Here is a 23,051-nt window from a genome sequence, read left to right on the forward strand (position 1 = left end):
GATTTTTTTGAACAAGAGTTGCCTCTCTCACCTTCGACAAAGCTCCTTCTCCTCTCACCTGCACATCAGACTGAGACTATCACCTTGATTCGGACCTGCTACATACTTTCCTATATCCTACCAGAGATCTAGCAGAGTCTCATCCCTTATAGACAACTTCATAGTCTCGAATCGGACGGCTAGCCGGCTTGCGTACCACATCATGGCTTCGCCTTTCCCAGTAGCCTTGCCCGTGTCCAGCACACGGGCTCACAACGACTCGTCTTCAGTCCTTATGAAAGTCACTACAGAAACAGCTCGCAGAAACGAAAAGATCTTGCCCAAGGACGGCGAGCCCAACGTCCTGGTCACCTCAGCACTTCCCTACGTCAACAACGTCCCACATCTCGGCAACATCATCGGCTCCACATTGAGTGCCGACGTCTACGCACGATACTCCCGAACAAGGAATCGCAACACCCTCTACATCTGCGGTACTGATGAATACGGTACTGCCACCGAGACCAAGGCGTTGGAGGATGGTGTCACACCACAGGAGCTTTGCGACAAGTACCACGCCCTCCACGCTGAGGTTTACGAATGGTTCCAAATCGGCTTCGACCACTTCGGCCGCACCACCACCCCGAAGCAGACCGAGATCGCACAGGACATCTTCCTCAAGCTTCACAAGAACGGCTATCTGGAGGAGCGCACCATGACCCAGCTCTTCTGTGAGAAGTGCGTTCGCTTCCTTGCCGACCGATACGTGGAAGGCATCTGCCCTCGCTGCGGTTACGATGATGCCCGAGGTGACCAGTGCGACAAATGTGGTCAGCTTTACGATGCTGTCGAGCTTGTCAAGCCGCGATGCAAGCTCTGCTCGTCACCACCTATCCAGAAGGACTCTTCCCATATGTTCATTCGTATCGACGAGTTGCAGCCATTGACCGAGAAGTGGGCCAAGGAGCAGGCAGAGAAGGGAGGATGGAGCTCCAACGGCAAGCTCATTACCGAGAGTTGGTTCAAGGAGGGACTCAGACCTTTTAGTTTGACCCGTGATCTCAAGTGGGGTGTGCCCGTCCCTATCAAAGGTATGGAGGACAAGGTGTTGTACGTTTGGTTCGATGCTCCCATTGGATACCCAAGTATCACTGCCAACTACACCGACGAATGGGAGAAGTGGTGGAAGAACCCGGACAACGTCAAGCTCTACCAGTTCATGGGTAAGGACAATGTTCGATTCCACACCGTCATCTTCCCCTCTTGCTTGATCGGCAGTAAGGACCCCTACACTCTGCTTCATCACGTCAACACCACCGAGTACCTTCAGTACGAGGGCGGCAAGTTCTCCAAGTCGAGAAACATTGGTGTTTTCGGTGACAAGGCACGCGATCTTGGACTTTCTGCTTCCGTCTGGCGATACTACCTCCTGGCCAATCGACCCGAGACCGCTGACAGCCAGTTCGCATGGCGCGATTTCATCGCACGCAACAACTCGGAGCTTCTCGCCAACCTGGGTAACTTTTGTAACCGTGTCCTCACTTTCATGAAGAAGTACGACCATATCATTCCCGCCATCCCTGCCGACTCGGAGCTGCGGAGCTACAAGGACGGTCCCGTCGTCGCAGCTACGGAGGGAGCCGACGACGCTTCGGTTCTCTCTCGCTTTGCCCGCGATGTCAACTCCATCCTTGCTCAGTACGTCTCATCTATGGAAGCAGTCAAGATCCGAGCTGGTCTTCAGCACATGATGGCCATCTCTGCTCGCGGTAACCTCTTCCTCGTCGAGTCGCATTTTGACAACACCTTGTTCAACGAGAACCGCGCTCGCTGCGACGAGGTCATGATTGTCTCTCTCAATCTCATTTGGTTGCTTTCGGCTCTCATCCACCCCTTCATGCCCGAGACCTCGGACTCGATTCTCAAACAGCTCGATGCACCTCCCCGTGCCATCCCCGAAGACGACAAGTTCTCCCTCGACTTGCTTCCGGGTCACAAGGTCGGAAAAGCAGCTCACTTGTTCAAGCAGATCGATCCCAAGCAAGAAGAGGTCTGGCGTATCCAATTCGGCGGTGCTGCCGATGCAAAGAAGGAGGGTGAAAAGCCACAGATGAGCAAGAAGCAAGCGATGAAGGCGGCAAAAGCAGCCAAGAAGCAAGTTGAAGCTGCTAAACCGCAGGTCAAGAACAAGACTCCCGAACTCATCCATCTTGAAACTAAGGTCGCAACCGAGGGTGAATCATTGAAGAAGTTGAAGGAGAGCGTCAAGACCGCTTCCGAAGCCGAGGACAAGGCTAAGTTGGAAAAGGAGGTCGAGTCGCAGTTGTCGAGTTACTTGGCATTGAAGAAGGAGATGGAGGAATTGACTGCTAACTTGGCTAAGCTTGAGATGGAAGCTGAGGGTGATGCTGCTCCTGCTGCAAGTCAGTGATTAGGCAGAGGATCTGGAGTATAGATGGATTTGGTCTCTTTGGTTCATTCTTTTCAGCGTACGGTCCCAGCATAACCAGCATAACGATATAAATCAGTCACTGATATTGCGTGTGATGGCGCCGTGTGTATGGTATTACTAGATCGCGAGAGACCAGTTAGACAGCTGACCCTGGCTGAGAGATCATAAAGTATCCAACACTAGCATTTACTGTTGCTGCTGCCACTGGAAACCCTCCCGCACCCATGGACGAAACATTCTCCACGATTCTCGGCAATCTTGACATTGCCAATCCCGACCTTGCCTGATTTGCCAAGACATCATGTTCCAACCTCTCCAACGTCGCCAACAGCCTCGCTGCGTTGATGGTAATATGTTCGCAGTGGAAAGTCAGCTCCACGCGCTCATTAGAGGCTAGATTGGCATACTGCGCAGATAGCGGGGGCCCAGAGAGATAGTCGTGTGAAGAAGAGGAGAGTGCGGGATGGGCTACGTGCGCACGAGAGGAAGCGTGGGGTTGAATACTCAGTGTACATGATGTATTGTCGAATTCGAGCGTTTTCAACTCTGGTTCTTGCGAAGAAGAGGCGCTGTTGGAGGAGGCTTGAGGCTTGAACCATTCTCGAAACACTCGATCAAGACCTTCAGCGAGAACTTTGGAGTACCGCAATCGGTGTCCGGAAGCATCTTCGCCTCGAAGGATGGCTCCGATGGTGGCATTGACGTCTGGAATGCTTCGTCGGGCAGTGAGGGTGAGGATGAGACTTTCGAACGAGTCGAGTGGCTCGAGTTGGAAGGCGTAGCATGCTGGTTTGTCGGCTGCTCGGCGGGGAAGGCGTGCGGAGCTACCTGCTCCAAGTCCAGTAGGAGCGGCACGGATGCCAGGGGGACCCGCCCAGTCGTATGCGTCGAGCGGCTCTTCTAAGCTTTGCTGTGTGGTCGCTAGGTTGGCGTGAGAGCGGGTGCTGGGGCCAAGACTGGCGTTTGGATGTAGTGAGTGACGGTGAGCTGCCTCAAGATTCTGTCTGAGGAAAGGGTAGGGAGCGTTCGCGATCTCTTGTGCAATCGCTCGAGCTCGTGAAGTGCTGGCTGTTGAGCTCGATCGGCTGCGACTACGAGATCGAATTGACGATGAAGAAGAAGGATTGCGAGAGAGGCCTGGTCGACGCGGCACTCGCTCTTCGAGGTCCAGCGAGCTTGATACAAAGGCCTGTGTAGCTCGATGCTGATCGTTCTGAGCCAAGCCTGGCAGATATGGCTGAAAGGGTGTCGTGATGTAAGGCCCGGCTCCCATTCGTGTCCTCTCGGGGCCTATGGAGACTGAGTTTCCCCGACCTCTTCCTGAGCTTCTTCCACCGCGCAGCCGCTCGGCATCGGTAGAAACACGACTGCTCGAGCCCTGTGCGAACTCGAACACTGCTGCCGAGCTCAGTGGTGGTCGTTGAGCATGGATACAGGGCGTCACGGGAGCAAAGTGCGAGAATTGCAACGTATGTTTCGCCGTCACAGTATCGATAGGTCGCTGAGCCTCGAACTCGAGCACTGCTGCACCATCTGCATTGGCAGAATGACAGCCAAGGCCAAGGTAGCGGAGACAGTAGCGTTGGATGTGTGCTTCGACAAGATTGTGGAAATGGTGATTGGTGAGCGAAAGGGTCCGAACCAATGTCTTGGCCGGGAGAAGGACCAAGATGTAGGCCTGGAGTTCGAGCGGTATATCACCTAGCATCCTGTGTTGACAGATGCGGTAGCCTTCGAGGAACGAGTGAGCGATAGGCTCCACCTTGAGTGTGATAGCCAAGTATGGTCTAGTGTCAGCGGTCTTGAACACAATCCACTCAATCGCTGCCGGCTTTCATGCAGGGACCAACAAAGGTGCAGCCAACGTGTGTAACAAATCCCACTTTTATTTTTATTTTTAATAAGCCAGGCTACGGCTCTGGGGCAGTGTAGCATTCGTGTTCTCCACATTTTTATCAGAATGGTCGCACCATCACGGTACAAGATGTGAGATCGGCCTCACTCACAAGCTTCTCTTCGCTTTGCTTGCCCTAGCGAATTTCTTCTGCCTTTTGAAGCCTTCACGAATACGAAAGGTCCCGACGAGACTGTGACAGCTTCAGTAGAACGACGGAGCTCGAGGTATGGGCAACGGTAGCCGTCATCCAAGTAACTTCTCCCGTTGCGGTGATGGAGCAGCATGCCTCGGATCAAAGGAGCCTCATGACCAAGACTTGACCTCCTGCCGTTCTCAGTGTGTTGTCGTGCCAGGTCGCAACTACTAGCCTTGTGCAGCTCGAATCTGGGGTCCTGAATTTTGAAATTACATTGTGTTTGATCTGTTAACTAGTCACATTGGCGAACGCAAACAAAAGCCAAAATTTGAAAGAAAAAAATAAATGTACAGTTCTGCCGATATTCTCGGCCGATGTCTGCCCACTTCATCAGGCTCTAACATTGGGTTCACAGGGCAAACAGCGCCGACGCTGGACGCTTCCAGTACTGTAGTAGAATTCGTGAACCATCTGTTCGTCACCATCTCCAACCACCAACCCCATCAAGGTAAGTTTTGTCGACATATACGACAGGGTCATGCTGCCAGATCTGAGCATGCCTACGACGCACAGCACAATGCACGTCAACCAGCAGGTTCCAACCGTATTGGTAGCCGACACATCAGCACTACTACTCGTAATATAACTCGACTTTACCAACCTTGGCAGCGAAGGCGTCAGAACAGCCACACTCATTTCCTGTTCTGCATCATTCACACGTCGATTCAGTATTGGTTATCCAAGAAGGGTGCTATCAGCAGACGAGAGCAAATCAAGTTGGCACTGTCCTTCGTCTTTAGTGCACCTATCCTCATCTTTCGTTGGAGAAACCGAAAACATCAAACTCGCCTCGCATCTAGTCAGACTTCCAGTAGTTTTGTGACCCACTTCGCATCGATCTCTGTCGCACACTTGTCTATCCAACCACACCCCTACAAACGTTGTCACTTCCTACCGTCTGTTCAGATCAGCAGCAAAACCCGTCCGACAGCCCATCTCCTCTTCTACAACGGCTCAGATCACTTAACAATTCCCACTCGAACTTGCCTCTCTCTTCCGACTTCAACCTCTTGCAGTGATTCAAGATGTCCAAGGCCGCTGTTGGTACTAAGTTCCGCATGACCCTGGCTTTGCCAGTCGGCGCCGTCATGAACTGCGCTGACAACTCAGGTGCCAAGAACCTTTTCGTCATTGCCGTCCACGGCATTGGTGCTCGTCTTAACCGTCTCCCTGCTGCCGCCGCCGGTGACATGGTCGTCGCTTCCGTCAAGAAGGGTAAGCCCGAGCTCCGTAAGAAGGGTAAGTTTCCAATCTTTACGACAAATAATCAACCAGGCAGCTCTTGCCATCATCAGCATCATCACGAGGATAAACACATCGCACAGCATAGAAGAGGGACAACGAGTGATCATACCCAGGGAAGAACGAGGCAAGATTGCCTTGGTTTGCACAGCATGATACGGACACGCAAAGTCTACTACTAGGAGTGGCAGGCAAGGAAAGCGACATCACTTGTCTCGCTAGCAGAATCGGACCCTGATACGAAGGCCGAAGGGCGAATGGCAATTCACGTTCAAAAAACGGGAGAGACCTGCAGCAATCAATGCGGCACGTAGTTTGCAGAAGGCCGCTCTTTATGGGAGGGCGTGTTTGACGCAGCAAACACAGACTCGGACAGATGGAAAAGAGGAGTAATATGGCTGCAAGATGCAGAGGACGACATTGCCTCTTCGTGATGGTGTACATTGCTGATGGTGCAAGAGCTCGACTGACAGAGACAAACCTCTCTGAATTTACATTCCGAACAATCGCAACTGACATTCACCCATCCATCTCATTCACTTTCGCTCCGCAGTCATGCCCGCTGTCGTCGTCCGCCAGCGCAAGCCTTGGAGGCGTCGTGACGGTGTCTTCCTCTATTTCGAGGACAACGCCGGTGTCATTGTCAACCCCAAGGGTGAGATGAAGGGTTCCGCCATCACTGGTCCCGTTGCCAAGGAGTGCGCCGATATCTGGCCACGAATTGCCTCCAACGCCGGTACCGTCGTCTAAGCGTCCACGCTTTCCGCGCCCCTTCTCTCTATCTATCGCATCTTGTATTTCATACCGTCGTCACTTAGCACGGACATGCGCACAGCTGTTTGCGACGGGCGAACGCATTCCTATCGTCTCGTCGGACGTGTTCTGTCGTCACGTTTCCATCGCCTGATACGACTTACTCTCACTCTCTACATCCCCCATAAACCCCCAAAAATGACAACATGCTCCTGACATGAACCAACAGACATTCGCAGTGCCGTTTTGTGCGCTTTGGGTGACTCTTGTGTTTTGCTACATTGCCAGCTCATGAGAGGAGCGAGACTTTGGATCGTGAAACGCAACCTTCAAGCGGTGAAAACCAAGCCATCTCACCTCACCTACATTGGCAAACAAGAGGCGCTGATGCCGATGCTTCGAGGCGGGTCAAAAGCTAGAGGTGTGTTGATTTGGAGTACCTGTGCTCGACAAGACTAGATGGGCAGGAGATACTCCTCGGTCTATCGAAGCGGCGAATTCTGAAGCTTTGTGGAGGTGTTACGAAATTCTAGGTCAGAAGAGGCAGACGTGGCTTCAAAGGTCATTCCTTCAATCCTTCTCCATCTTGATCATCATCCCCACCCTTTCAGAAGCGGCCGACAGTCGTTACAACGACGCAATGGAAGCTTCATTGCCATGACATGACCATCAATCTCGGGTCCTCAACTCAGGAGCGTTCTGCAAGCAGACGAGTCGTGGGCTCAGGATCGTACGCGATGTCGCCGACTGCGAACGTCAAGCACGTCAGCGGTGACGGCGGTGTCAAGACATTAGAGGAGCAACTATCGCAGCTATCGATACAAGAACCTGCTGGACAGCTACTCGAACAACTAGGAGATTTCGACTACTCCGATCTACTTCCACAGCCAGCTCTGCCACCAGAAGTACTCGAAAGGGTCGTGCGTCATCTTCATCCTGGAGCTCTGATAGGCGATCCTCTGGCGCATGTGACATTGATACGACTCAGCTGCGTCAGTCGACTGATGAGATACTGGGCGCTGGACACACTCTATTCGATCATCATCCTACCCCGTCATGTGAGGGAGTTTCGCAAATGGTACTCGAGAGCAGTCAAGGCACAACCGGCATATCAATTCGCAGGCTACACAAGGGCACTGTTTTGCTCTCTGGACGATGTTTCAGCCTTGACATCGTTCTCGGCAGGATGGGACCACGAACTGCTGCGACTGCTTCACTACTGCGGTCCGACCCTCACACATCTTTCCCTATGGCGTGCCGAGTCGATGGCTTTGCTGCGAGACCCTGGCCAAGTCAGAGAAGGCTACCGCTTTGGTTCATCTCAGCCTGTCCAAGTTTGGGGCGAGCTCGGTGAGGGCGAGCCCGACGCCGAAGCTCAGGAGGAGGTCGAAGTGGATGACACAGCCCCACCGGAAGCAGAGCACGCCGACGATCTATTCAGCAAGGAAGAGCTCGATGACATGCCAGGATGGCTCAAAGCTGAGATCCGAATGCAGGGAACCCGAGCTGTCACTAATCGCCACAAAGCTCATCTTACACCGACAAGACGCATCACACGACGACATCACGGCTGTCAGCCCACGCATCTCAGCATCATGATGAGCTTGCCCTTGCTGGAGCATGAGGATCTGAAGGTGTTTCCAAGGATGCTCATCTGGCATCGTGTTCAGGAGCTCGATGTGCACATCTCGACGCCGGGACACACTCCAAAGGCCTTAAGGCTGCTAGCGAGTTTGCGTGAATCGCCAATACGCAGGCTCAGGATCTCCACGACTTTTGCATCGCTTTGCATGATGACTCCGCCCTTTCCGCCGTCCAAAAGACAGCGAGAGGCGAGTGCAGAAGGAAGAATGCAAGACCTCAACGGCTATGCTGCGCCGACCTTCTACGGCCAAGGTACAAACAGCGACTTCATCCCAACTCTCAACGTGTGCGATGCGCTGACGAGCATATTGCAAGACAAAACGCTGCGGAAAGTGTTGGTAGACGAATTTCAGGGCAAGGCTTACAGCGCTGTCCCCAACCTTGAGCAGGTGTTGACTCGACGCTGCTTTGAAGGTCCGACTAGGAAGCTCAGTAACCGCACCAGTTGTCCCGATAGCGTAGCGACACCACCACAGACGATCGCCGAAGCTCCCGTAGATGCAAAACGCCAGGCTGACTTGGGACGTAACTTCCGTCTTACTCTCACTCGCGGCAATCAGGCCATGTGGGCTAAGCTCAAGGATCGTCTCTGGGACTTTCGACAGAGAGCAGAGGGGATCAGCGATGGTTCGTGGGAGATGCTATCATAGATCGTACATGCCCTTCGCTCGAATTGTCGAGCGAGATCGCCAGCCGAACATATATCCAGTATCACGTCGCACCCAACTTTCTGTACCTTCGCAAATACAACATATCAAAGGAACATGTAGCGATTTGTGGGCGTCGAAGCAAGTGAAGGACAACGTCGAGAGCGCTACTTCATATCGAGGCATCGGGACGTTGGCAAGCCCGGTCACAGCAAGTCAGGGTCTGTGTGGGTCTTGCGTTCAGCCCGGCTTTTGGAGGACCAAGCTGCGTGCCAAGCCGTGCTTACACAGGTCGAAACGACAGGGATACACTCTATCTGAGCAGATCAGAGCCCTTTAATCTGGTCTTCTCCCGGCGCAATCAGCCTCTTCAAAGCGTACCCAACGCCGATACCAGGTATTCGATGCTTTGACTCGTGCTAACGTCGTCTCTCACTGTCGAAAGGCGACAGCTACATCTGGAGCCGAATCGTCTTGCCGGTGAAGTATAGAGAAATGCGGAAAAAAGTGACTCTCACTCGGACAGGGTTCATATTTTGTTTGGGTGGGACTAAGGTCTTGCAGCGGTAGTGTGGCGCGCGGTCCAGAGCAGACACCGCAACCGCGTTCAGGTACGAAAGCGTCGGTGAGAGCTAAAGTCCCGTCTCCGCAATCCGAGAAAAAATCGACTACGTCACCAACACCACAGCACGCCAAGCACGCTTCGGCTGAATCGAGTGGTCGTCGTTGTCTGTCTTGTCTCTGCTACCATCCCATGCTTGAGTTCGCAGGCTCCAGCTCCCCAAATAGCTAGCCACAAGGCATAAGCGGGGGTTGTGACGCTACTCAGCAACACGGCAAACTCGCACTCATCTTCAGCAGTCTTATCGAAAGCTTATCAGAACGGATCATCATCCTTGACGCCACGGACTCGAGATCCACGACACACCGTCATTGTATACCGACCACGGAATACGCGGTTCAGGATTGCTTGGCTCACGAGCCAGTGGCATCCTTCGGCCGCCCACGATGCAACCCACTCAGCATATGTCCATGAACATGGGGCAAGCTCCAGGAGGCATGGACTCATCGTCACATCAGGGCACCCATGCGAACAATGCACTCTTTCCGAATGGCATCTCTCATACTTCGATGCAGGCAGACTCGCTCACATCTGCACTAAACCTTCTGACACCGGACCTTCTGCAAGCACATCCTCAGATGCATCAGTCTTTTGCTCAACTTGCTGCGTCTCAGCCTAGAGGCTCGGCTTCTCTGCTTTCGCAAGTGCAAAACCAGCTACAGCCTGCAGCTCAGCCATTACTGCCACAGCAGCCTCGCGGTCCAAATAGCATTTCTCATCATCAACCACTAGACCAACAAACACATCAGCAGCGCTCGCATTCACGTCAGCAGCAGCATCGTCCGCGGTCGCAGCAACAACAGCAGCAGCAGCAGCCACAATCGCATCACCAATCTCACCCACTTCCTGGCCAGCAAGCTCAACACCAACAACAGCCATTACATCGTCTGAATTCCCAACAGCATGCACCCAACTCGCAGCAGCAGCCGCAACAACAACAGCAACAACCCAATCTAGCCCAGCTGCTTGCAGCGAATCCTAATGCCCTCAACACCCAATCTTCGCTGCTGCAACAACATGCCTCCATTTTGTCAGATAGCCGCGCATCCGTGTCTAGCTTCTCGCACTCTCTGCACGAAGCGAAGCAGGCAACGCCATCTGATCGAGCCGATATTCGAAACGTTGTCTCTATCCTCGAGCGCGCGTCGAAGACACTCGTCTCCGAGCTTGAACAGGGAGTAGTGAAGCTGCGAGCGCTTGCGAGTTCGCAAGCGTTCAACAACATGGCCAGTCTCTTCAACGGTAGTGTCGGTGCGAATCAGCTTGGGCAAGACGGAGGCGGAGGACAGGATCTCTTCGGTGCGCTTAATGGCTTCGGCATGCCCGGGCCAGGCTTGCAACAACAGCAGCACAATGCAGGGGGCCTGCCTTTTGACCTTGGGCTTGCCTTCCAGCAGAATCCTCAAGCCAGGGGCATCTTTGGAACTGGCAGCACCAATGTGCCTGGCGGCGCATTCAGTGGCTCGTTCAACAACGATGGTCGATCTCCGGGCACAGGCCCGCAAGGTGCCAACGCCGCCCAGAATTCGCCATTCGTATCGGCGTTGCTCGCACAGTATCTCTCGCAGCCAACGGATCCAGCGAGCCGTCAAGGTGCGCTTTCGCTCTTTCAGTCTCTTGCCAATGGAAGCAACAATGGATCTTTGCCCAACTCGATGCAGGGTCTCGAAGCACTTCTCAACCAAGGCTTGCCTCAGCAACAGCAGTCGCGGGTAGGAATGCCCGGTATGGACGGAGGCAAAGCTAATCAGCCGGCAGCGCCGCTAGCGAACGGTGCACCGCTCACCAACGCTGCTGCTTTGGCTGCTTTGACATCATTAGGCATCATGCCCGCCATGCTCGAGGCTTTGGGTCTTGGATCTGTGGCACAGCAGATGCTCGAGGCTCCAGTGGACAGTGATGCCAAGCAGGACGCATCTAGCAAGATGGTCGGACCAAGTGTATCTCCTGCTCGACGAGACGACAGTCCGGATTTGGATCCAAGCGACCCATCTTCCGAGCCGGCAAGAAAGAAGCGCAAGCAGGTTCGAGGGAAAGCGATTAGCTCGTCATCCCATGTGAATGCCGATGCAAGCTCCTCCAAGCTGCCTCCCCACGTCATCGGCGTCGATGCAAAGAGCACAGCAGTCGCACCTTCTGGCCAGCCTGTTCCGACGCAGAGTATCTCGTCGAAACCTGCCATCACAGCTCGTCAAATCGATCGCAACGCAGTTTCCATACCTAATATGCCGGGATCAGCAGCTTCATCGGACTCTTCTAGAAAGATTCCAACACTCGGCGTGGGTCTACGGCAAGAAGGCGACAAGCGCTACCGCAACCGTAAACTGCTTCGCGATCTTCGCGAGCATCTCTACCGCTGGCTGGGGACGGACGAGTTCCGAAAGCTGCGAAATACATACAAAGTGGCTGAATGGGTGCCCAACCCGAATCTCACCGAAGAGGAAAAGCAGATACTTGCCTCGCTTCCTCCAGGTGCAGTGGCGCAGCCGCCAATCACAAAGCACATCTTCCACGTCGACTTCACCAGTCGTGATTTCTACCGCACCAATCAGTCGCTCATCGATGCCATTGTGGCGGAGGGCTCAAAGAAGGTTGAAGCAAAGCCCGAAGCGTATGCGATCGTACCCGGTACGATTGATCGGGATCATTTGGAAGATGTTGCCAAGGACCTGATGGATTCGGCACGATCTGGTTTCCGCATGTCTCTGCGTACAGGCTTGCAAGCGGAGAAGGAGGACAAGGAAAAACACGAGAAGTATCGAGGTGTCGAACGAGCCAAGACCAAATGTCGAAATCGTGAGATCGGTGCAGGCCGCTTACGACATGCTATTCCCAAACAGCTGCTCATCCCCGGTGCATACTCCGACGACGCTGCCAGTGACGAAGATCTACACGGCCTCACTAAGTCCGAATGGAAACGACAACGATTGCGCAAGCTTCGTATCGCTAAAGGATGGGAAGCGGTCACTCCCAAGTGGCGCAACAAGCATCTCACTCGTGCATACCACAAAGCAGACATCGTCAGTAAGAGCAAGCAGATGGCTCGTTGGCGTCGAGACGATCCGGTGGATCTGCCGATCCCAATCAAGTTGTACGGCAAGTTATTGCCCAAGCAGCTATTCGATCCTGACTGGCTGGCAGAGCACAGGAAGAAGTTGGAAGACGAGCCGTACTGTATCAGAATCAATGACAATGACATTGAAGGTTGGGATGAATCGCATCATCCACTAGGTGAGGACACTAGCGATGAGATGGAATGGAGCGATGCAAAGGAGAGTTCAATGCGCGGAAGAGGGTTGATAGGCTCAAGTGGAAGGGAGAGGGGGAGCACCACGCAGTCACCTGTACCTGGGCCATCTGGGTCAAGCAGTGCAGCAAGGACAGATGCAGCGGTGGGCGATGACAGTAAGCCTGGTTCCGCTACGCCTGCGCTGGCCAGCACTACCAAAGAGTCTCCTGATGCTGGCAGTATCGCTGCAGTTGGTGCTACGGCGGAGGATGTTTTGAGCAAGAAGCCGCCACCTGTCGATGGCAATGCAGGATCGGAAGGCTCAGGAACAAGCAGCGTATCAGGCAGCTCACGATCAGGTCATCCTGATGCGGGTGATTCTGGTGGCAGCGATTCAGATTCCGACGTCTCCATCGCTCCACCTCCAGTCTCTGCCAGCGAGGATGACAAGGTGAAGGCTGATCCCTCGAAGAGTCCATCAACCGAAGCTGGTGCCACTAATAAGGCTTCCTCTACTGAGCCCTCTGCCGCTGCTCACGGAGCATCGCCAAGCGATTCTTAGCTCCAATCCACACTTCTCAATTCTGAACTCACTGGATGCTCGCTGCCTAGAAATCCAAACACGCTTTCTTCTCTTGGCTTCATCACAACTTTTGTCTGGGTCGTCTGCACTTCTTCCAGCACTGAGACTGTCAATCCCATCGCAAGGGAAGAATTACCGTGAGCGACTTACTAAAAACGAATGGAGGTACTGTTACAAATCACGGCCAAAAATGCAGCAGAGAAAAGCATTTTATATATGTATATATCAGGCTTTAAAAGGCCCAGTAGATTGCAATGCCACGACGAAGTGAACAGGATACAACAAAACAAACAAAGGAGGGAGGGGGATGAAAAATGCCCCTAAGGCCATGTTCGAACTTCTCTCTGTGACAAGGGGAGGCAGAGTTGGGTCCTCAGAGAGGTGGTTTCTGCTAAAGATAACGATCCAGCAGGAAGCTAAATTGACGAAGGATTGGGCAAAATCGATCTGGAATGCTATTGGGGAAAGTAGATCTGATTGTAGATCAGATCGAGCCAATGCAGCATGAATTGTGGACAACTGGGTCCCACTTATTGACACACTTCAACATTAGATGGTGTGCTCCCACTTGAGTTCATGTATCACTACTGTATATAGACATTCAGTGGAGAGCTCAAGGCTACCACTATGTTCTTCTCTCACATCAATATAGTATAGTGTTTAGCTCAACAGCCTGAACACTGTGCTTGAATTGACATCACCCGATAATCATTGATAAGAGTCCAATCTTTCAACAGGTTATAAGCTCATTAAGCCAATATGCTACTGTCACAGGACCTGTGCAGGAGATTGGGTCGGTGCAGGAAGATCCAAGATGAAGATGAAGATGTGGTGCACCCAGAAAAAGGCACACAAAATGTGACATCAACCATAAGACAGGTTTCCAGTTGATTTCAGGGAAATCAACCATGTTGGGGGTTTCTGATCAGTTTTGCTGAAATCGAGCAGAACATGCTTATTGGGTTGATTTCACCAAAACATGTCACACAAAGCCCCATCAGTACAGAATGGACCAATGGGACACAAGGAGGCAATGGGAGACTTGGTAGGAAAGGCCTCCATTGTCAAAGGTAGGATAGGGCACAAGGAAGGGTCTCATGTGCTAAAGGGGGTCTGAGTTTAGCCAAGAAGAGGACCAAGCTCAGGAGCAAGCAGCAGGTTACCACATAGGGGGATGTGCTCTTGATTGCATAAGAGTCAGTCACAAGGTAGACCACATGGATGAGAACAGGACAAGAAGGATGGTCACATGGTCAGAGAGGGCCATCAGATAGGGGCCAAGGAATGGCCATGGATTGAGAGGAGAGGGAGTTGGACTGAGAGGATCAGCATTGGTACCATGAGGAGGATGGGCAGTGTCAAGAAGATTCAACACATAGCCCAAGGAGAGGAGGGGTATGAGGAGGACAGGAACACTCCTCCAGAGGAGTAGGAGTGGTGCCACAGGTGGCACCTCTAAACACATAAATACTACTACTACTTCACCATAACAAATGAGTGGATCCTCATCCACTCTACTCTTTACCTTACTTACTCTTACTTAGTTACATATCATTGCAATAGCAAGAAGCCTTTGCAACAACATCTCGAATGTGTGTGTTGTATCACCATTGGACATCAAACTGTAGGCCATGTTCTCTCAACACCTGCAGTCCAGTTCATCACTGTAGGTGGTGTTGCTCAGCACCTGTGGTCCAGTCAGTTATTGTAGGCAGTGTCTAAACACCTGTGGTCCAGTAACTCCTGTCATCTGTAGGCAATAGGCTTATTGCAGTCCAGGCAACATCAAAGAGCATCAGGTGACAGTACTACAAACACTCATGCTGTATAGGAGAGTGTAACACTCTCACCCCAGGGAGTAACATACATGCTGCACAACCTCTGAATGGAGTGTTCAAGGTGGTCAGCCAAAACCTACCAGAACAAAGCTGTCTGGTTACTCTCAGTTGAAACATACTGAGTAGATCTTACTCAATCAATCTCACCAAAATCAATTGGAAACACTCAACCTGGTTTCAGGCATGTGACCGCTTACACTGAGTTCTGGTGAGTTTCGACTGACCACCTTGAACACTCTGTTTAGAGGCTATGCAGCATGTCCATAGCACCTTGATTGGGATTGCTATAAGATACAGCCTTCCATTACAGCACAAGTGTTTGTAGTGCTGTTGCTTGATGGTCTTCTTCATTACCTGGACCACAATAAGGTTATTGCCTACAGATGAACAAAGGCACTGGACCACAGGTGTTATACACCACCTTCAGTGATTTGACTGGACTGCAGGTGTTGAACAACACTGCCTACAGTGAGAGACTGGACTGCAGGTGTTAGGGAACACTTCCTACAGTTGACATCTGACAGTGATACAACATACATGTTCAAGATGTTGTTGCAAGGGCCCTGCTATTGCAATGATATGTAACTAAGTAACAAGTACAAAAGTATAGAGTAGAGTGGATGAGGATCCACTCAAATGTTATGGTGAGATGAGAGTATATATGTGTCTTGTGTAGTGTCGCTCGCGACACTGTTCCTGCTTCCTATAAGCGGTCGCATGCCTGAAACCAGATTGGGTGTGCCAGGGGTCTCGCGCCTGAAACCCAGGTCGGTCTGTCGAGATACTCGGTGACTATCAAACTGTGTGACAGCTATTGTCTTGGTATCTGTCTCGACGAGCTAGTTGTTCGGTGACTATCAAGTTGCACAGTGACAGTGGGTGGCATTCATTGTATATACTATCATAGGCTTTGGCTGACCTCTGTGGACACTCTGTTCAGGGGTAGCTCAGCACAATCAATATCAATGCATAGGTTATGATGACACCAAGGTCTGGTGTGAGTGTCAATGATGATGAGGTTGATGGTGTTGGTGATAAGGTTGGTGGCATTGGTGATAAGGTTGGTGGCATCAACACGAGTGTCCAGTGTGTTGACTGATGCTTGAGGTGATCCCTGGACTGCAGTGGACTACTGCCTTCGGTTCTATCTATATCCAGACCGCTAACCTGCTATGGGGCGCCTTCGGATGTCAGGTAGTGGTGATACAACACACACACTATGATGAGGAGCAACCTTGATAGATTGCTGCTATGCTGACTGAAAACTAATGAGTACTTATGTTTCTAAAGTATTGACTAGTTGTATGGTGAGTAGAGTGGATGAGGATCCACTCGACCTTTGATGATGAGAAAGCATGGTTATATACCTCTTCACAGCATCACCAGCAATGCTGCTCCTGCTCTCTCTCCAGAGAGTACCTTCTTCATCGAGTACTGTTCAGGGGCCTCTCCTGCTTGCTTGGCACCCCTGTGCCTCTTGAGCTGTGTCGACTCCTTCGACACTGCTCCTCCTCCTTGCTATCCTGCTGCTTGTTTGGCACCCTTGTGCCTCCTGAGTGGTGTCGACTCCTTCAACACTGCTCCTCCTCCTCAGGACCTGGTGTCAACTCCTTCGACACTGCTCCTCCTCCTCAGGACCTGCTTGCCAGTTCCCTATATACTGCTCCTTCTCCTTTGACCAGTGATGGTTCCTTTGACTCTTGTCTCTCGAGCCCCTGAGTGGTAACCATCTGCATGCTCCTTGAGCTTGGTCCTCTTCATGGCTGTGCCTGGCCCTCCTCACATATGGGCTCTGTGCTCCTTTGCATGTGAGTCCATAGAAGTCCATGGTCTCCATGGAGACTGCACTACGACCATGCTCTCAACTGGTATTGACTAGATCTCTGATACCTGTGCTCCTTCCATATGAACCAGCGACCCTCCTGCTTCCTGAGCATTCAGGCCCATGACACAGCATTGCAGGCGATGTTGCAGGAGCAGGTATATAACCATGCTCCTCGTCATGACAAGTGAGTGGATGGGCATCCACTCTACACCATAATAACTAGTATCACTTCTACACCAAGTACATTAGTTTCAGTCAGTGTAGTAGCAATCAAGTAGATTGCTCTCATTGTAGCATGTGTGTCGTATCACCACTCACTGATGTCCAAAGGCAGTTCTTCACAACCAGCAGTCCGGATAAAGATAGAACTGAAGGCAGTCATCCACTGTGGTCCAGGGATCACTCCAAGCACTTAGTCGACACACTGGACACTCATGTCAATGTCACCAGCAATCATAATTGCACCAGCCTTTGGTGTCAGTACAAGTTCACACCATTATTGATCATGCCAAGCTACCTCTGGATGGAGTGTCTACAGTGGTCAGTCAAAATCTGCAATAGCATAAGCTCAATCACAGGTTTGAGTGAGTATAGTCATAGGGATGACACTATGGCATAACTCAACAAGAATCATAATACATCACATACAATCACATATCTCGGCAGGATCTGTAATAGAAGCGGTTCTACTACAGATCTCGGGTTTCAGGCACGCGACCTCTGACACGCGCGACCACTGACAGTTGGTTACCACATAGGGGGTCATGCTCACGATCACAAGGAGCTAGCCTCAAGGGAGACTCTATGGATGGGGAGCAGGACAATAAGGGACGATCACATGACCAGAGGTCATCATATAGGAGTCAGGAGAACAGTCACCGGTTAGAAGGAAGGTGAGCTGTGTTGAAGAGACCGGCATATAGGTCATAAGGAGGAGAAGCAGTGTCAAAAAAGGTTGACATGCAGCTCCAGGAGAAAAAGAGCAAGGAGACAGGAAGCAGTGTTGACAGTGTCGATACAGGCTACTGAGAAGAAGAGCAGTGTCAAGGAAACCGACACATTGCTCAGGAGGAGAAAGAGTAGTACCACACTGTCATGGGCCTGGATGCTCAAGAAGCAGGAGGGTCATGGGTTCATATGGAAGGAGCACAGGTATCGAAGATCTAGTCGAGATCAGTAGAGAGCGTAGTGCAGTCTCCATGGAGACCATGGACTCCTATGGACTCACATGCAAAGGAGGGCCAAGCACAGCCACGAGGAGGACCAAGCTCAAGGAGCAGGCACAGCCACGAAGAGGACCAAGCTCAATGTCATGACTCGGTCATGACCCCTCGCGTAATTTCCTAGATCTAACATTGACACGTCATTTCACTGCAAAAGAGTCTTAGACTCGTCGCATCGAGTCTTGTACTTTCGATCTCATAATTTGCTCCTTCCTTCTTCTCCTCTCTTTTCCCTTAAGGAAAAGAGATCGTAAGTCACTCTCGCAATCAACTCTCTCGTCTACTCCTTCCGAAGTCTGGTAGTCTTCTCTGCCTCTCCTCTCGGTCTCGCCCTCGTCGTTATTGCCAACCGTAGGGCCGGTTCGTGACAGTATCTCTTTTCCTTCAATACCAGCCATCATCGGCATCATCATCACCTTCTATCCATCCATCCATCCTCGTCGCCATCTTGCTCCTCTTCCACCATCCTCACCTTCTTCGCCTCCATCAACATCTATCACGATGCCCCCTCCCAACCATTCCGAATGCATCGAATCCCTGGAGGACCAGGTTCGTTCCTTACTCGCTGCTCTCAATGCTCGCAACACTCAAGAACCGTCCAATGACAGCGCTGCAACTCGACAAGGGTTCCAGTCCAAGGAACCAGAGGCCTTCACTGGCGAGCGAGGCCACCTGGAGGCATTCCTAGCCCAGGTCGATGTGTTTCTGCAGCTCAACCCAGGGCGCTTCATCAACGACTCCGACCAGATCCTCTGGTTATCCACACTCCTGCGTGGAGTTGCTCACCAGTGGTTCTACCCCCACCTTAGCGCCGTCAACCCTCCCGCCTGGCTCACAGACTACCCCTTATTCATCAATCAACTACGTGTGGTCTTTGGGGACCCAGATCGTATTGCCACCGCCAAGCGGGAGTTCGAGGTTCTATCCCAGACCACCTCGGTAGCCAACTACCTCACCCAATTCCGCCAGCTGCAAATGACCCTCAATTGGGGTGAAGACGCCATGGCTTGGTTCTTTTATCGAGGACTCAAGGAGAACGTCAAGGATGACCTTAGTCACTCTGGCAAACCAACTGACCTGGAAACCCTCATCCAGAGATCCCTCGAGATCAATAACCGTATTGCGGAGCGAATCTCTGAAAAGAAGAGGATGATCACCCGGTCGGCAAACCCTACACCCATGCCTGTCTCCAACCCTCCCATGGCTCCAGCAGCCGTCCATCCCTCCTCACCTTCCGCCCTTCGCGCCCCTCTTACCACAGCTGGAAAGCTGGACCCGGAAGAATACAAGCGGCGCCAAGCAAACAACTTGTGCATCTACTGTGCTTCTTCAGAGCACGTCGTCACAGATTGTCCTATTATCAAGTCAAAAAAATAGCGGGCTTGTCAAAAACAGCTGCCTTAGCAGCACAAGCCCGAACCGCTAAGCACCAACTGACAGCACTTGTTCCTGTAGATTCACAACCCCCTGGTAATCAATATCTATCTACATCCCTCTGCTTTCTGTCACCTCCCTCCCTTTCAGTGCATCACATCATGATCGACTCCGGTGCCACCACCAACTTCATAGACTCACGCTTCGCCACTCTGCACTCCTTGCCTCTAACCTCCAAACCGCTCGCCGAGACCCTCTTGCTCGCAGATGGCAAAACCCAAGTCGTCATCAGTAAGGAAGTGCAGCTGTCGTGCCTCGTTGCAGAGCTCTTCCCAGCTGACATCACCTTCCAAGTCACCGATCTTGGCCCATGTCCCATCATCTTGGGGCTACCGTGGTTAAAAGGAGCCAACCCTAGTATAGATTGGCAATCTGGCAACATCACCATGCGAAGCCCTCCCCTAACCCCTTCACCGATGGCTCCATCTCAGTTGCTGTCGCCCACCCTTCCATCTGCATCACTTGATATTGATGTTATCGATGCTATTGCCTTTGACCAGTCCCTCCAATCGGACTGTCTCACCTCGGGTACTCTCTACCCCTCCCCCGTTCAATCACAGCACTTACTCGCCACCACCACAACATCCTCTGATACCACCACAACATCCTCCGATACCACCGCAACATCCTCTGATACCACCATGGCTCTCGCTTACGATGCTGGTCTTCCTGATATCATCCCCCAGGAATACCACCAGTACCTCGATGTGTTCAGCAGAGTCAAAGCTGACAAACTTTCGCCCCATCGCACATATGATCATCAGATCCCCCTGGAGGAAGGCAAATCTCCACCCTTCGGACCCATCTATAGCCTCTCAGAACATGAGCTCAAGACCCTCCGGGAGTACCTGGAAGAGAACCTTGCCAAGGGATTCATTTCTCCATCCGACTCGCTGGCAGCTTCACCCATCCTCTTTGTTAAAAAGAAGGATGGTTCCCTCCGCCTCTGTGTCGACTATCGAGGTCTCAACCAGATCACCATCCGTAACCGTTACCCACTACCCCTCATCGATGAACTACTTGACCGACTCTGCAAAGCCCGATTCTTCACCCGTATAGATCTGCGCGGTGCCTACAACCTCCTTCGCATTGCCAAGGGTGATGAATGGAAGACAGCCTTCTGTACCCGATATGGCCTCTTTCAGTACAACGTCATGCCCTTCGGTCTCACCAATGCTCCTGCCTCCTTCCAACACCTGATGAACGACACATTCAAGGATATGTTAGACAGGTCCCTCATCATCTACCTCGATGACCTGTTGATATACTCCTCTACCCTTGAACAGCATCAAGGACATGTCTCTGCTGTCCTGGCACGTCTTCGCCAAGCAGGTCTGTATGCAAAAGCAGAGAAGTGCCAGTTCTCCACTTCGCAAACCGAGTTCCTAGGGTTTGTGGTCTCGGATCAAGGTGTCTCCATGGACCCTAGCAAGACAGAAGTCATCACCAACTGGCCGGTACCCACGTCAGTACATGATGTACAGGTGTTCTTAGGTTTCTGTAACTTCTACAGAAAGTTCATCCCCCAGTATTCCCGAATGGCATACCCTCTCACACAGTTGTTGCGTAAGGAGGCCCAGAGCACTCCTTTCGCCTGGAACCAGGCAGCCCAACATGCCTTTGAACAGCTTCGCTCTTCCTTCAGCACCGACACCATCTTGCATCACTTCGACCCTGCACAGCCAATCATTGTCGAAACTGATGCATCGGACTTTGCAGTTGCTGCCGTCCTTTCACAGTCATTTGATCAAGGCACTAGACACCCCATCGCATTCTTTTCGAAGAAGCTTGATCCGGCACAACTCAATTATCCCATCTTTGATAAAGAGATGTTTGCCATTGTCGCAGCCTTCAAACACTGGCGCCAGTACCTTGAGGGTGCCAAGTTTCCTGTGCAGGTCCTCACCGATCATCGCAGTCTCGAGTACTTCACTACTACCAAGCAACTCAACCGTTGGCAAGCTCGTTGGTCAGAACTCCTCTCTGATTTTGACTTTGTCATCCAATACCGCCCTGGTGTACAGGCTGGTCTTCCGGATGCCCTCACTCGTCGTTCCGACATGTGACCCAGGGACAAGGGCCCATCACTGATGCAGGAGCACAACCCAAACAACTTTCAGGCCCTCCTCAAACCTCATCAACTCCGACTTGCTGCTACCGGCATCCTCACAGTAAAGTCGGACATTACTGACAAAATCCAGGAGGCCCTTTCCGGCGACTCCTGGACCTCAGCGCTCCTGGAGCAAGCCCACCTTGGATCCCTACCACCTGGTTTTGCGATCGATTCCAGGAACCTTCTCACCTACCGGGACTCAATCTGCGTACCTGATGTTGATGACCTCCGACTCCTAATTATTCAAGACCAACACAACTCGCCTTCCGTTGGGCATCCTGGTCGCAGAAAGACGCTTTCTCTTGTTCGCCAGTCCTTCTTCTGGCTGGGCTTGTCCAAATTCGTCCACACCTTTGTTGATTCCTGTGAGACATGTCGGCGCATCAAGGCTGCCCGGCACAAGCCTTACGGACACCTCAAATCCCTCCCAGTTCCCCCTCACCCATGGTCTTCCATATCCATGGATCTCATCGAGCAACTGCCCCCATCATCTGGCTTCACTGCCATCCTCGTTGTGGTTGACCGCCTCACAAAGATGGCAACCTTTGTTCCGACTACCAACACATTGGATGCTCCCGAACTGGCCAAGCTTTTCCTGTGCCATGTATACTCGAAACATGGTCTCCCCACCTCCATCGTGTCGGACCGAGGCTCCGAGTTCACATCCCACTTTTGGCGCTCCCTCTCTGCTCTCCTTGGCATCGGAAACCACTTCTCCTCTGCTTATCACCCCCAGTCGGATGGACAGACCAAGCGTGTTAACCAGGTCCTTGAGCAGTACCTTCGTGGGTATTCAAACCACCTACAGACCAATTGGAGTGACCTACTTCCATTGGCCGAGTTTTCTTACAACAATGCTGAGCATGCATCAACTCAACTCACCCCATTCTTCGCCAACTACGGGTACCATCCTCGCTTCAGCTTCGACAACACTGATCCGGCCTCTTTGCCTCCTTTCCCTGCTGCCCGCTCGTACGCAGATCAGCTAAAGCAGCTCCATGAGTATGTTCGTGGGGAGCTGGATAAAGCCAACAGACGATCAGCTGAACAGTTCGATAAACACCGCCTTCCCTCTCCTCAGTTCCAGCCTGGCGACAGAGTTTGGCTGTCTACCGATAATATCTGCTCCCTCCGCCCCACCAAGAAACTCGACTACCGCCGCCTCGGACCCTTCTCTGTCAGCGAGGTCATTTCCTCCCATGCCTACCGCCTCCAGCTTCCCCCATCAATGAAGATCCATAACGTGTTCCATGTTGACCGCTTGGAACCCTATGTCGCCAACACAATCCCAAATCGGGTCCAGCCACCACCCCCCCCGGTCGAAGTCGAAAGTGATTTGGAATATGAAGTCGAACAAATCCTCGATAGCAAGGT

The 23,051-nt window shown here is 52.1% G+C and overlaps 5 protein-coding genes across 5 annotated transcripts; 4 read left to right on the forward strand and 1 right to left on the reverse strand.

Moving 5' to 3' along the window:
• Positions 1 to 202: 202 nt before the first annotated feature.
• UHO2_04280 (putative MES1 - methionyl-tRNA synthetase) lies at positions 203 to 2,410 on the forward strand (the record flags this gene model as incomplete). Its single annotated transcript, XM_041555953.1, has 1 exon — positions 203 to 2,410. The coding sequence occupies one exon, from the start codon at positions 203 to 205 to the stop codon at positions 2,408 to 2,410; it is 2,208 nt and encodes a 735-aa protein (XP_041411887.1).
• Positions 2,411 to 2,567: 157 nt separating this feature from the next.
• Positions 2,568 to 4,139, reverse strand: UHO2_04281 (uncharacterized protein; the record flags this gene model as incomplete). The annotated part of the gene is made up of 1 exon (XM_041555954.1): positions 2,568 to 4,139. One exon carries the CDS (start codon positions 4,137 to 4,139, stop codon positions 2,568 to 2,570), a length of 1,572 nt encoding a protein of 523 aa, XP_041411888.1.
• Positions 4,140 to 5,549: 1,410 nt separating this feature from the next.
• Positions 5,550 to 6,516, forward strand: UHO2_04282 (putative RPL23A - 60S large subunit ribosomal protein L23.e; the record flags this gene model as incomplete). Its single annotated transcript, XM_041555955.1, has 2 exons — positions 5,550 to 5,763; positions 6,320 to 6,516. The coding sequence occupies 2 exons, from the start codon at positions 5,550 to 5,552 to the stop codon at positions 6,514 to 6,516; spliced, it is 411 nt and encodes a 136-aa protein (XP_041411889.1).
• A 740-nt stretch (positions 6,517 to 7,256) lies between these two features.
• Positions 7,257 to 8,813, forward strand: UHO2_04283 (uncharacterized protein; the record flags this gene model as incomplete). Its single annotated transcript, XM_041555956.1, has 1 exon — positions 7,257 to 8,813. The coding sequence occupies one exon, from the start codon at positions 7,257 to 7,259 to the stop codon at positions 8,811 to 8,813; it is 1,557 nt and encodes a 518-aa protein (XP_041411890.1).
• Positions 8,814 to 9,818: 1,005 nt separating this feature from the next.
• Positions 9,819 to 13,223, forward strand: UHO2_04284 (uncharacterized protein; the record flags this gene model as incomplete). The annotated part of the gene is made up of 1 exon (XM_041555957.1): positions 9,819 to 13,223. The coding sequence occupies one exon, from the start codon at positions 9,819 to 9,821 to the stop codon at positions 13,221 to 13,223; it is 3,405 nt and encodes a 1,134-aa protein (XP_041411891.1).
• Between the last annotated feature and the right edge of the window lie 9,828 nt (positions 13,224 to 23,051).

The sequence above is a fragment of the Ustilago hordei genome, assembly GCF_900519145.1.
Source record: "Ustilago hordei strain Uho2 genome assembly, contig: UHO2_contig_08, whole genome shotgun sequence".
Taxonomy (NCBI): Eukaryota; Fungi; Basidiomycota; class Ustilaginomycetes; order Ustilaginales; family Ustilaginaceae; genus Ustilago; species Ustilago hordei.